Genomic DNA, 15,144 nt, shown 5'->3' with positions numbered 1-15,144 from the left:
CCAAGTCACACGAGTATTTTGGTGGACATTTTTTATCTATGCCTATACAATTTTGCCAGGAAAGACCCTTTTGTCAATCGTGGGATCTTTAACGTGCACACCCCAATGTAGTGTACAACGAAGGGACCTTGGTTTTTCGTCTCATCCGAAAGACTAGCACTTGAACCCACCACCTAGGTTAGGAAAGGGGGGGAGAAAATTGCTAACGCCCTGACCCACGGTCGAACTCGCAACCTCTCGCTTCCGAGCGCAAGTGCGTTACCACTCGGCCACCCAGTCCTTTGGGGGGGGTCTTAATGGGCAGGTGGTCGTGATGGAGGGGTGATCGCCAGGGCAGGTTTCACTGTAGGTACGATATTAAAAGTGCATTTACAGACACAAAGACAGACAGACACACATGCAAACACACATGCAGACAAACACACAAACACATATTCATATACAAACACACACACACACAGAAAAAGACACATACAACCATTCAAAACACACACACACACACTCTCACAAAACAACAAACATACAATGTGCGTGTGAGTGGTGTATTCATTTTAAGATTTATACATCAAAGAGCAATGGCACATTGTAAGTCGTAGCTTTGTATTCAAATATTTGCTGGCAGCGAACAGGTTAAAGGGGGGGGGGGGGAGAGGTTGCCACGGTACCTACCTCCCATGTGAACGAAGACGGGTGTGGAGGGGTCGCCCTTACCGGCGTTCGTACACGCCATCACCTGGAAGATGTACCCCCGCTGGGTCAGGTTGCCCACTGTAGCCTGCGTCATGTTACCTGGCAACGCACAAACAGAGACTACAGTAAAACTCCCCTTTCAAGACTCCCCCAGTGTAAGACTTCCCCCCTTCTAAGGCCATGCTTTGTAGGATTTTTTTGTTCATAACCTCTGTAAATTTACCTCCATTATCTTCTTTTTCTTCTTCTGCGTTCGTGGGCTGAAACTCCCACGTACACTCGTGTTTTTTTTTTTGCACGAGTGGAATTTTACGTGTATGACCATTTTTTACCCCGCCATTTAGGCAGCCATACGCCGTTTTCGGAGGAAGCATGCTGGGTATTTTCGTGTTTCTATAACCCACCGAACTCTGACATGGATTACAGGATCTTTTTTGTGCGCACTTGGTCTTGTACTTTTGTGCTTGCGTGTACACACGGGGGGGTGTTCGGACACCGAGGAGAGTCTGCACACAAAGTTGACTCTGAGAAATAAATCTCTCGCCGAACGTGGGGACGAACTGACGCTGACAGCGGCCAACTGGATACAAATCCAGCGCGCTACCGACTGAGCTACATCCCCGCCCTGACTGAGCTACGTCCCCGCCCTGACTGAGCTACGTCCCCGCCCTGACTGAGCTACGTCCCCGCCCTGACTGAGCTACGTCCCCGCCCCGACTGAGCTACGTCCCCGCCCCGACTGAGCTACGTCCCCGCCCCGACCGAGCTACGTCCCCGCCCCGACTGAGCTACGTCCCCGCCCCGACTGAGCTACGTCCCCGCCCTGACTAGAGCACGTCCCCGCCCTGACTGAGCTACGTCCCCGCCCCGACCTGACTGAGCTACGTCCCCGCCCTGACTGAGCTATTTCCCCGCCCTGACTGAGCTACATCCCTGCCCTGACTGAGCTACTTCCCCGCCCTGACTGAGCTACTTCCCCGCCCTGACTGAGCTACTTCCCCGCCCTGACTGAGCTACTTCCCCGCCCTGACTGAGCTACATCCCCGCCCTGACTGAGCTACTTCCCCGCCCTGACTGAGCTACGTCCCCGCCCTGACTGAGCTACATCCCCGCCCTGACTGAGCTACATCCCCGCCCTGACTGAGCTACGTCCCCGCCCTGACTGAGCTACATCCCCGCCCTGACTGAGCTACATCCCCGCCCTGACTGAGCTACGTCCCCGCCCTGACTGAGCTACGTCCCCGCCCTGACTGAGCTACGTCCCCGCCCTGACTGAGCTACGTCCCCGCCCTGACTGAGCTACGTCCCCGCCCTGACTGAGCTACATCCCTGCCCTGACTGAGCTACATCCCTGCCCTGACTGAGCTACATCCCCGCCCTGACTGAGCTACATCCCCGCCCTGACTGAGCTACATCCCTGCCCTGACTGAGCTACTTCCCCGCCCTGACTGAGCTACATCCCCGCCCCTACCTCTTTTTTAAGACATGACTTTTTGGGTGGTCTTGAAAGGGGGTTTCCACCGTATTTGATTGAAAAAAAACCCGAAGACATTACTGTCAAGTATGAAACCAAAGGGATGTTGATTGTACGATTGCGAATTGGAGGGAGATAACTCCGTCGTTCTTGAATGATTGTCTCCCTTTCTAGAGGAACACGAAGGGACAGGGGCCTGTGTCGTTGACCAAGATTTACGATCTCTTGTAAGTCGTAGATAATGCAGGGCCGCTCACAAGAAATAACGGTTTTAGGTGTGACGAAAAAAAGAACGGGGCCTGAGTATGATGATTTGTTTGTTTGTTTGTTTGCTCGCTTAACGCCCAGCCGACCATGAAGGGCCATATCAGGGCGGTGCTGCTTTGACATAACGTGCGCCACACACAAGACAGAAGTCGCAGCACAGGCTTCATGTCTCACCCAGTCACATTATTCTGACACAGGACCAACCAGTCCTAGCACTAACCCCATAATGCCAGACGCCAGGCGGAGCAGCCACTAGATTGCCAATTTTAAAGTCTTAGGTATGTTGATGCAAGATACCATTTCTGCAAGCCAAAGATTTTTCTGTTTATGCTCCCATAAAAAATGGAATGCTATTCTGTTCAGGCAATATAGATTATATGCGCGTTTCCCACAAATGTACCATCCAGGGGTGACAGTAGGGAGAAAAAAAATGTCAGGAGAGAATAAACAAGTCGCGTAAGGCGAAATTACCACATTTAGTCAAGCTGTGGAACTCACAGAATGAAAGTGAACGCACTGCATTTTATCACAATGACCGTAGTGCGCTGCTTGCGCATAATGGAGTGAAACTGACGAGCCTGTTCAGCGCGGTAGTGGTTTCGCTGTGCTGCATAGCACGCTTTTCTGTACCTCTCTTCGTTTTAACTTTCTGAGCGTGTTTTTAATCCAAACATATCATATCTATATGTTTTTGGAATCAGGAACCGACAAGGAATAAGATGAAATTGTTTTTATATAAAAATTAAAATTTTCAGATTTTTAATGACCAAAGTCATTAATTAATTTTTAAGCCACAAAGCTGAAATGCAATACCGAAGTCCGGCCTTCGTCGAAGATTGCTTTACAAAAATTTCAATCAATTTGATTGAAAAATGAGGGTGCGACAGTGCCGCCTCAACTTTTACAAAAAGCCGGATATGACGTCATCAAAAGTATTTTATCGAAAAAAAGAAAAAAAGGTCCGGGGATATCATACCCAGGAACTCTCATGTCAAATTTCATAAAAATCGGTCCAGTAGTTTAGTCTGAATCGCTCTACACACACACACAGACACACATACACCACGACCCTCGTCTCGATTCCCCCTCTATGTTAAAACATTTAGTCAAAACTTGACTAAATGTAAAAAAGCCAGAGTCCTAGATTATGATTTCTGACTCAATTTGAATCCTCAATACACACAAGTAAATGGAGAAAAAAACCATTTCTACAGATCTTTCACAGTTTATTAAACACTCCTTATCTCTCTGTTCAAAGGTGACATGTGCGTTTACCACAAATCTACGACAGCCTTATCTGCCTATATATATAACAACCAACCAAAGGACAGACCAAAAGTGCAGGTAATAATACAGGTGGTCGCTATTGAAAGATGAATTACATGGAACAAAATACGTGTTGGGGGTCTTTTGGGGTGGTGGTAATGGGGCAAGCAGTCTTTCACGAGAGGTGGTCGCCAATGGCAGGTTTGATTGTATCCGATATTCTGATGAACTCTTCTCAGCTCAGCACACCGTCATTTCGCCAAAGAAAATTAACCCCACCATTGCCACAGCCTTACCTCTCTGGTACACTTGCACCCAGCTGGCGTTTTTCAGCATGTTGTCGTTGGTGCTGATGATGTTGATCTCTTCCAGGGCGTCGAACTGTCGGCTGACATACTGAATAAAGTGACCTTGGATCAGGCCGTTGGGCCACAACGGTGGTTGCCATTGGAGATGAACTTGACCTTGGGATATGACCTTGGCCTGCAAGTGCTCAGGCTTGGAGGGGACTGTAAGGAAAGAGAGAATTGTAGTAATACAAAGGAACACCCTTTCAAGATCGCCACCACTCCTCCACCCCTGACCCTCTCTCTGCCACACACACACACACACACACACACACACACACACACACACGCACGCACACACACACACACGCACGCACACACGCACACACACACACACACACACGCACACACGCATGCACACTCACGCACGCACACACACATGCACACACACGCATGCACGCACACACACACACACACACACACACGCATTTGCACACATGCACACACACACACGCACACACACCTAATATTCTCTTTTCCACCCAACAACACTCTCTCTCTTTCTCTCCCACCAAACCCAATCACACACCACCCCCCCCCCCCCCAACCCCTCCCCCCCCCCTCAATGGGAAACAACTCACCATCCTTCTTGGTCTGTGCCAAGATGGGACGACTGTAGGGACCCTGAATGCTGTCGCTGTTTGCCGACACTGATATGTTGTAGATTGTGAAGGCCTGAAGCTTGTCCACCGTGGCAAAGTTAGTGTGACTGAGAAAGAAAAAAAATTCAAGTTTTAAACTTTTACGCCCTCACAGCAAAGCCATTAGGGGCATGTTTCCAGGTTTTACCCCGACTTTAGATGAGATACACAAGTATATGCGTGTTTAGGTGGTATCAGCCATCTGCACTTATGGCAGAATGACCGAGATCTTTTGCATGCCACTGTGGTGACACGGGGGTGGAACATGGATACCGTCTCTGGGTCTACACATAAAATTGACCCGTGTCCGGGCCGGGCCGGGCCAACCCGCGATTCTAGGATCACATGTCCAGTGCTTGATCACCTGAGCTACCCGGTCCCCCTGTGACTGAAAACAATACTGTCTTCCTTTTAGTGGCCAGAGGAGGCCTCAATAGACGATGGTCGGAAATAATTCTGTCGCGAGTTGCTCACCTTGGAAATACTGTGGAAATCTACGTAACAGTGAAGTCGCGTGAAGGATCGACTCACATGCCAGTGATTCTATAACTGCTGGATTTGTGTTATTGAAATTGTGGTCATTGCCGTGGTCTTGCTGTGAACCGAAAGTACGGTACCTAGTTTTGTTTTACTTTTGCTCCCCTTTGAAAACAAGCTCAGAAAGCAAAAAGGAATAAAACAAGAAGAGCAAACGCTCGATGGAGTCACTTTCGCAGTTCTGAATATTATATGAGGCATCAGATGGACAGGAAGAAATTGCTATTCACAACACAATGAGTCACGTTCACATAAAATTTGAGCCCGGTCACTTTTATAGTTTCCGAGAAAAGCCCAACGTTAAGTTGTGTGTTGCCGAACAGAAAAGGCTAGTTATCTCCCTTGTTTTTCTGATAACGTTCGTAAAAGGCTACAGATGTAAATACTTTGATGTAAAGAATAATCCTACAAAGTTTCAATCACATCCGATGAACTTTGTCAAAGATATAAAATGTCTAATTTTTCCTTTGACGCTGACCTGTGACCTTGAAAAAGGTCAAAGGTCAACGAAACCATCGTTAAAGTGTAGAGGTCATTGGAGGTCACGACTAAACAAAATATGAGCCCGATCGCTTTGATAGTTTCCGAGATACTTTGTCAAAGATATAAAATGTCTAATTTTTCCTTTGACGCTGACCTGTGACCTTGAAAAAGGTCAAAGGTCAACGAAACCATCGTTAAAGTGTAGAGGTCATTGGAGGTCACGACTAAACAAAATATGAGCCCGATCGCTTTGATAGTTTCCGAGAAAAGTCCAACGTTAAGGTGGTGTCTCCGGACGGCCGGCCGGCCGGCCGGCCGGACAGACTAACACTGACCGATTACATAGAGTCACTTTTTCTCAAGTGACTCAAAAAAATGGCCAACCTTATCTTGAGGATGACGTGTTTGGCGGTGACTTTCTGAGAGCTGCGTCCCAAGAGCATGGTCTCGCAGCGCACGGTGTAGTGGGTCACCGGCAGCGCAGCGTTCTGCTTCCCCCCACCGTAAAACCAGGACACGGAGATGGCGTCAGACTTCAAGACAAACGCGTGTAGCTTCTCTGGCGCTGCCAGGTGCGTGTCTGTTTCTGGCAGTGTCACGTTGCCTGTAATACATGTATTTCTTACAAGTAAAATGACTATTTCTAAGAATACTTGAATTGAACTCACATAGAAAAGAGCGCATGCGCGGAGGGTGACCGTTTCCTTTCCCCTCATCCATGACCCAGTGACCGATATCAACCAATCTTTCGTTTCAATCAACAAATTCTCCGCATAATTGCATTAGTGAAGTGTTGTGTGGTGTCCTAAATTACTTAATTCCGTCTGCAGTGTAGTTATGTCCCTTGAAAATGAAAATAACATTTTCAGAAGAAGTCCAATTCCATCGAATAAATTGACGCTATTTGCTACAATTTTGTATTAGTTTCAACACACTGCTGCAGTTCTATACAACTGCAAAGGGTTAACTTGCGTTTGGGACACAGTCTTTTTTTTTCTATCCAAACTTTGCCTGGTATCATATGAGTACTATAAGACCACATTGATCATGTAAGCTTTCGTTCAACCCCTGTTATTACAAACATGAACTGCTGAGTAGTCACCGGGTCGGATTAAACAAGCAAAAATATATGTGTGGATAATTGATCTAATAGTCCAACTATTTACCATAAGAACATCATCACACTGCAGGCGGCATCAAGCAAAACGCCCATGTCAATCCGGATTATTTGACTGACCCCGACATGGACGTAACTAACCCAAACCCTATATTATGACCCCTCAGTATAACGACCAAATTTTGGTTACATTTTTAAAGGCTTTCTTTCTTTATTTGGTGTTTAACGTCGTTTTCAACCACGAAGGGTTATGTCGCGACGGGGAAAGAGCCACTTGTCAATTGTTTCTTGTTCACAAAAGCACTAATCAAAAATTTGCTCCAGGGGCTTGCAACGTAGTACACTATATGACCTTGCTGGGAGAATGCAAGTTTCCCGTACAAAGGACTTAACATTTCTTACATACTGCTTGACTAAAATCTTTACAAACATCGACTATATTCTATACAAGAAACACTTAACAAGGGTAAAAGGAGAAACAGAATCCGTTAGTCGCCTCTTACGACATGCTGGAGAGCATCGGGTAAATTCTTCCCCCTAACCCGCGGGGGGTATTTTTAAAGGCGTTAAACAAAGGTACCACTGTACCTGCAACGAAAGGACACCATCCAACAGTGTCCCTATGCTGCAGATTCGCCTGTTTCGTGACAGGTATATTTTGGCTGATGGGGTCTATGTCGACCAAAAGAGTGGGATTCCCTGTAGGTGGAGTTCCTGGAGGGGGTTCCCTGTATACAGGGAATACCACAGGATTTAGTTCCTGTAGCGTGTCGCTGATATCGCTGAAAGTCACGTGATGCTTGGCGACATCTGTAGAATTTGATGTTTTTCAATCTTTTTTGATATTTCTTAGAAATTCGAATATGGTTTGCAAGTTTTATTGAAAAACTCCCCCCTGTGGGATTCCCTGTGTACTGGGAATCCCCCTCCAGGAACTCCACCTACAGGCAATCCCACTCTTTTGGTCGACATAGATCCCATCAGCTATATTTTGGTCAAGACCGTAAACAGAACATGTCCTTTATTTGGAAGGTGTAATCCCATCAAGGGAGAGGCCTGACACCTCGGGCACTGCTGTATCAAAAAGAGCTGGATTAGCGTTCATATACTCACCAGTACGAATGTAACTCCAAGGCCAGGCCTCGTCGTGCACATGGGGGTTGTCTCCCTTGAAAAGGGCCTTCATTCGCACACGGTATTCTCTGTTTTCTTCCAGTTCTGACAAAATGACAATAAAAGCCCTTTATTGTCCATGAAAATGAAAAGTTTCGTTGACGCATCCACCTGCCTGTTAACCCCTTCACTGCCCACCCCGTATGTAATACGTGGTCATTTTTGGTTTGTCGTACGCCCATAACCGTATCTCGCATGTGGGATTTGTGTCACCAACATTTCAGGACATTTCTGAAAACTAAATGGGAGGTAACCACTGTCCAAGTACTTGTAGGGGTTCTAAACACAGTTCTTTCCCATAGACCGTTCGGATAAGCTACTATACCACGTGTTGACAACTCACCACTTTGCCAAGACATGTTGAACCGATCTTAGTATTCACAATGGCGGCCGAAAGTCGGACCTCAACTCGTAGACCTGTTTTCAAGCGTTACAGTGTTCTGGAAGCTCTACAAGAAGTGATTTATGGATTACCACACAGAAGAATACTTTTATGGGCTGTAATGTGAGTACCTGATGTTTGACACCAGTTTTAGCAGTGTTTTGTGTGGTTTTATGTGCTGCAATGTGTGTGTGTGTAATGCCGGCAACTGTAATTTTTGACAAAAATGGTCATTATATCAATTTTTACTATAACAATCACAAACAAAGTCCAATGATCATGTCATCCTATAATAGCCAAGGGTATAAGCAAAACACATGCCAAAGATCTAAGAGATATCTCAATAAATGATCGAGCAGTGAACAGATTAGTGAACCTACCGAAGAAAGCAAAATTTTGCCCTGGCGCACAGCAATACCAAAATGCTGTTATACTGTGGCAGTGAAGAGGTTAATGATTTGAAACAACTTTTAGAAAGAATTTTTTTTTTCTCGGGGCGGAGATGTAGCTCAGTCGGTAGCGCGCTGGATTTGTATCCAGTTGGCCGCTGTCAGCGTCAGTTCGTCCCCACGTTCGGCGAGAGATTTATTTCTCAGAGTCAACTTTGTGTGCAGACTCTCCTCGGTGTCCAAACACCCCCCCGTGTGTACACGCAAGCACAAGACCAATTGCGCACGAAAAAGATCCTGTAATCCATGTCAGAGTTCGGTGGGTTATAGAAACACGAAAATACCCAGCATGCTTCCTCCGAAAGCGGCGTATGGCTCCTAAATGGCGGGGTAAAAACAGTCATACACGTAAAATTCCACTCGTGCAAACCACGAGTGCACGTGGGAGTTTCAGCCCACGAACGCAGAAGAAGAAGAAGAAGAAAGAATTATTTGGAAAATTTTTAATTAAATTTTCATTTAATATAATATACTTACCCAATTCTTATGAATGCATTGACTTTAGTCCCACATGCTAGATGTCGAAAAAACCACTCAAATTACCTGCCCTTAGTAGGGTGGTAACCAAGCTAAAAGCGACGCCATAGCCGTTGCTATGGCCTGACCTTGCTCAGTTACCCATAACACCCTGCGCACCACGTGAGCGCCAGCATCCGTAATAATCATTCGAGACTATTAATAAAAAACACCCCCAAGGACATAATCCAGCGGGGATGGATGGGAGGGTATTAACTATAAGAATTGGGTAAGTATATTATATTAAATGAAAATTTAATTAAAAATTTTCCATTTAATCACATATTCTTACTCCAATTCTTATGAATGCAGATTCCTCCTAAAGGCGGAGGGAACTTACTTATGTCCTTGCAAGAACCTGCCCTGCAGCAACTAAAGCCAGCAATGAACTGGAGCCGTCTAGCCGCGTGCAGGAGATATCCCGAAGATAGAAACCGATGAACACATGGACTGATCTCCAGTAAGCCGTTTGCAAAGCTTCGCCTAGGCGACCAGAACGCAACACGGCAATAAAGGAAGCACAAAATCTGTACCCGAGCTGTTGGCAAACTTCGTATAGGCGAGAGGAACACCACCAGCCAGAGAAGAACACCAGACTCTGGACTCCCTAACACCTGAAAAGGAATAGAGGGAGGACTGAACGCCCCCCCCCCCCCCACCCTGTTCAAAACGCACCACTCATAGGACTGTCCTATGAATGTAGCAGAGCCTCTAGAGAGAGACAAATAAAAGATGTCTCTTTCGCCCCATTGTAAAGAAATAAGAATCTGAACTAAAGCTCGTGGTTCCAAAAGACAGTAAAGACAAACAAGTCGCGTAAGGCGAAAATACAATATTTAGTCAAGTAGCTGTCGAACTCACAGAATGAAACTGAACGCAATGCCATTTTTCAGCAAGACCGTATACTCGTAGCATCGTCAGTCCACCGCTCATGGCAAAGGCAGTGAAATTGACAAGAAGAGCGGGGTAGTAGTTGCGCTAAGAAGGATAGCACGCTTTTCTGTACCTCTCTTTGTTTTAACTTTCTGAGCGTGTTTTTAATCCAAACATATCATATCTATATGTTTTTGGAATCAGGAACCGACAAGGAATAAGATGAAAGTGTTTTTAAATTGATTTCGACAATTTAATTTTGATAATAATTTTTATATATTTAATTTTCAGAGCTTGTTTTTAATCCGAATATAACATATTTATATGTTTTTGGAATCAGCAAATGATGGAGAATAAGATAAACGTAAATTTGGATCGTTTTATAAATTTTTATTTTTTTTTACAATTTTCAGATTTTTAATTACCAAAGTCATTAATTAATTTTTAAGCCACCAAGCTGAAATGCAATACCGAAGTCCGGGCTTCGTCGAAGATTACTTGACCAAAATTTCAACAAATTTGGTTGAAAAATGAGGGCGTGACAGTGCCGCCTCAACTTTCACGAAAAGCCGGATATGACGTCATCAAAGACATTTATCAAAAAAATGAAAAAAACGTTCGGGGATTTCATACCCAGGAACTCTCATGTCAAATTTCATAAAGATCGGTCCAGTAGTTTAGTCTGAATCGCTCTACACACACACACAGACAGACAGACAGACAGACACACGCACATACACCATGACCCTCGTTTCGATTCCCCCTCGATGTTAAAATATTTAGTCAAAACTTGACTAAATATAAAAAGGGATTTAAAAAGTCTAACCAGACAGTTAGAAAATCCGAATCTCCCGGAGCGAGAATCGTCCCGAGAGGAGGGAATCAAACACCAGAGGATATTGACCAGGTTTCTGAAACCCCAAAACCTGGCCAAAAACCGTGAACAAACGGAACCAAAAACCCTAAGGCTACATCCTCTGGCAAACCCCAAAAACGCATGCGCCTCACTGCCCTAAAGGGCTGAGGCCCAGAGTAAGTAGAACAAAGTCCAACGCGCTAAACAAGGGGGAGCCTCTAAACCTCGTAAAACAAGGTCCTTTGATCATGCCCACAAGAGCGCCATGAGCAACAGAAGAGAGGCCTATTTGTCTCAAAACAGCTGAGATAGCCAAGACGCCGGAACCTCAAAGAAGAGGCCCAGCTGCCCAAAGCCAAAAACTGAAACAGAAGTGAAAAACCACCTGGCTTGAGAGAGGGGCGCTAAGGAGATGCACCCCCGCTCTATATCCCCAATTGGCCAAGGAGGCCAAAAAAGGAGCATACACAGATAAAGTGGAGGAAATATATGCTTCATGCCCAAAGACCAGAGTCAGAACCCATGATCTAAAACACAAACAGCCCGCCTCCAGACCCGTAAGCAGATGGGCCAACCCCTGTGCAAGCCCTGAGAGGACCTGTTGAGCGAGTCGGCCAGATCGCAGAGCTGGCCGGGGAGATATTCCCCTGAGAAAATGATTTAGTGTGAAACCCCAATCAGAATCCCTTATACTCTGTCTGACAGGGAGTGAGAACTTGCTCCTCCCAGCTAGTTCACATAAGAAGCAACAGAAAAATTGCCCGAATGCAACAGGACATGCCTGTAAATAGCCAAAAAGAAAGGCTAGTAGACTAAGAGCTACTGCTCCTAACCCCAGGCAAAAGAGAAGCCCAAGGAGTTGCGTCTACATCACAGCCTCAAGACTGCAATTGCCAGTGCAGGCCCCATCCAGACGAAAACGCATCCATAAAGCGGTCTAAGTCCGGGGGGAAACAAAGCTGGGGAAAAAAACACCCTGAGCGATCCAAAAGGATTCCAGCCACCTTCCCGCGTGGAGGAACCCACTCTGGAGGAGGACCCTCATGTCCCAGACCCCCCAAAAAACTTGAGGAAAGACTAGAGGGCCAGCATAGCTATCGATACCGTCCGACCGAAGACCGGGTCTAAAGACCCCGCAGAGGCCTGCTCTCCTGCCAGTCTGGCAGTGAAAAGAGCTTAAAGCCTCCCTATTCTCTCTTGTGTGAAGAACAAACCCTCCAAGAGACAAAGTCGAACAGCATGCCCAGGAAAAAACCTGGGATAAAGACAGCTCGGAATTTCGCCTGGTTACTGAGAGCACCAGGCAAAAAGCCTGGTTCAACACCAAAAGAAAGTGCAGCTGACAAGCTGATTGACCTTGAAAAAGCTCAACCAGCCCCCGAGATCGTCCGGAGACCAACACCCTCCAGAAACCGAGCCCTTTCCTGTGTGCAGAAACGCAGAAGGAAAGCTCATGTGAGAGCACAGAGGAAAATCTCAGCCAAAGCTGAAAGCTCTAGCCCATGCCGACCCACCTCCCGCAGAGAGGGAGGAGACACTGAACCAAAACACCCCTTTGTAACCGGGAGCGCATAAACGCGCTGCCAGCGGTGCAATAAGGAAGGAAAAGATTCCAGCTATTGAGTAGGTTTTAACAACCCCCGAAAAAGCCTGACCCCTGCTTCCTGCAACCAGCGTGAAATCAAACCCCTTGTAAAAGAAGGGGACCACACCAAGCAAAAACAGTGTGGGCCTAAAACGTCACCGAGAAACTCCTCCGCTCGGTGACGACCCCAGCCCAAGCTGCCAGCAGCCTGGCTAAAGCCTTATCCAAGGCATCCTCCCTAACCCAAAAGAGCGTTCAGGGAGGATAAGATTGCCTATAAGAAAACACAGAAGAGAGTCTCAGCCAAAGCAGAAAACTCCAAACCATGCCATCCTAGCTCCTCCAGAGAGGAGAGGGAGGAGTAACATCATGAAAACCCCATGTTCCCTGTGGTCTGTAAGCGAAGCCAGGAAACTAGCCCCTGGCAATAAAAAAGTCCGGATCAGACCCTGAGCCTGAAAATTCCCTGCTATCTTCTTCCGCACTAAAAGTGAGGACGAAGCAGCCTGAAACCCCGAAGCCAGCAGTTCCCTGCGTATGAAGCAGCGGGAAAGGTGTAGGCTGAAGACCACTAACCTAAGGTGCGGATCAAGCCAACAAGTGTGGCATGTGGTAGGCAATCACCAGAGACTCAGCAAATGAAACAATTGCAAGAAAGCCTGTGAAAACCCAAAACCATCCCGGAACAGGAAGGAAGAGAGACACCCCCAACCTATCCGGGACAAAGTAAACTGCAACAGCAGCCGCTCTATGTATGGGAAGCCTACAACCAGTAGGCAGCCCTATACACTCCCCCTCCACAAACAAGGAGTCCGAAACCTAACCACCAGTTGTGTAAAAACACAAAAGGAGGGGAGACAGGGGAGGTCGCGCACTAAATACTCCTGCCGATAACACCGCCAAGAGTGTGGATGAAAAGCGTGATCAGTCTCTGACTGCCAACCCAAACCGCCCACCTGAACAAGAGGTGGGGGGAAGAGGGGTTGGTAACTGGCACAGCTCCCTGCCGAGAAGGAGAGAGAGTGGGGAAACAGGACAAAGCCGGGCCCGGCGCGTCTTACCCCACCCGCTGTGCGAGAGAAGCATCCCAGTGCTAAGAACCAGACTACCTGGTTTGAACCACAACTCACCCCAAGTGGGGAGGGGGGTGGTCCAGCAAAGCCGTAACCCCTAGAGGGGGTAAAGACTGAAACAGAGAAACGGCCGTAAACGGCCGATCCTCACTCGTCCACCTGCCGAAGTCAAGTAGCCCTATCACTCACCCACCCCCAGGAGGGGGGGGGGGGGTGACCTATGCTGGCTAAGGACAATGACCACTGGCCAGGCGATACTATAGCCGAGTCCCCGCAGACCATTGTGAATACAAAGAATGGGAGACTGGAGAGAAAAAGTATGTTCTCTCCGCCTGTCACAGGTAGACAGCCGGCACAGCCCGTGCAGAGAACAAAACGGAGCAAAGCTCATTGTTCCCTGACCACTGCGCGAGACACCCTGCCGAGAACAAAAGAGAGTCAAGCTCATTGTTTCGCGACCGCTACCCGCGACAAGCGCGGGCAGCTAACACAGCCACCTGTCCCAAATGGAGCAGAGAAGGAGTATGTAACGTAGCCTGGAAAGCCGTACATAGCACCCCCGCTGTGAAGAAAGGCCTGAGCCACGCCATGCCCCAGATGGGGAGGGGGGTGGCTCGTCACAGCAGTAAGAGCGACGGAGAGAGACGAACCGAAAAATGGCCGACCCCCCTCCGTCCACCTGCCGTAGTCCTATAGCCCACCGCCCACCCACCCCGATAGGGGAGGAGAACGATTGTCGGGCCAGGACAATAGAGGCACAGACTGTAAAGACAGTCCAACAGCGCCCACCCCATCCAACCCAGAGGGAGGGAAAGGGTGGAACGCTGCTCCAGCCCCCACCCGATCCTGCCCGGTGGGCGGGAAAGAGTGAGTCACTGATACCCCCCCCCCCTCCACCCGAACACGCCCGGGGGGCGGGAAAGGGTGGGAAGCTAACACAGCCCCCTGCCCCCAATGGGACAGGGATGGACCAAGGCCAGGCCGTGACTTTCCGTGCCCCCTCACCCGAACACGCCCGGGGGGCGGGAAAGGGTGGGAAGCTAACACAGCCCCCTGCCCCCAATGGGACAGGGATGGACCAAGGCCAGGCCGTGACTTACCGTGCCCCCCCACTCCCCCTTCCTCACGGTAAGGGGGCTGCACGACCGACCCAGCAGTGCTGTTTTAAAGCAAGCCGAGCGGCCAAGGCAGGCGGGGAGCTGGCCCCCTCTCCTAAAGGAGAGAGTGCTCGCGAACAACCCAGTCTACCAGTGGCAGAAAGGACTGAACCGAACTGGCAGTTTGCACCAGACGACGGTGCGACGCAGGAGCGCCCCCCCTATCCCCCCCCATTGGCGGGGGGCTGCGTAACACACTGTGAAGTACCGGAGGTAATCAGAGTGGTTAGACGCAGGCAGGGAGCAGGCCCCCCCTCC

At 48.2% G+C, this 15,144-nt stretch overlaps 1 protein-coding gene across 1 annotated transcript in view; it reads right to left on the bottom strand.

Annotated features, from left to right (window-relative positions):
* LOC138952596 (protogenin-like) overlaps positions 1-15,144 on the bottom strand; it is a 40,092-nt gene that overhangs the window by 7,752 nt on the left and 17,196 nt on the right. The window contains exons 7-11 of the mRNA XM_070324287.1: positions 7,936-8,040; positions 6,090-6,309; positions 4,626-4,753; positions 3,994-4,206; positions 670-789 (exon numbers count right to left, since the gene is read on the bottom strand). Of these exons, the coding sequence (XP_070180388.1) occupies positions 670-789; positions 3,994-4,206; positions 4,626-4,753; positions 6,090-6,309; positions 7,936-8,040 (786 nt within the window). The remainder of the gene's footprint in view (positions 1-669; positions 790-3,993; positions 4,207-4,625; positions 4,754-6,089; positions 6,310-7,935; positions 8,041-15,144) is intronic.

This window comes from Littorina saxatilis, linkage group LG17, assembly GCF_037325665.1.
Source record: "Littorina saxatilis isolate snail1 linkage group LG17, US_GU_Lsax_2.0, whole genome shotgun sequence".
NCBI lineage: Eukaryota > Metazoa > Mollusca > Gastropoda > Littorinimorpha > Littorinidae > Littorina > Littorina saxatilis.
This window is presented reverse-complemented; position numbering and strand designations above follow the sequence as displayed.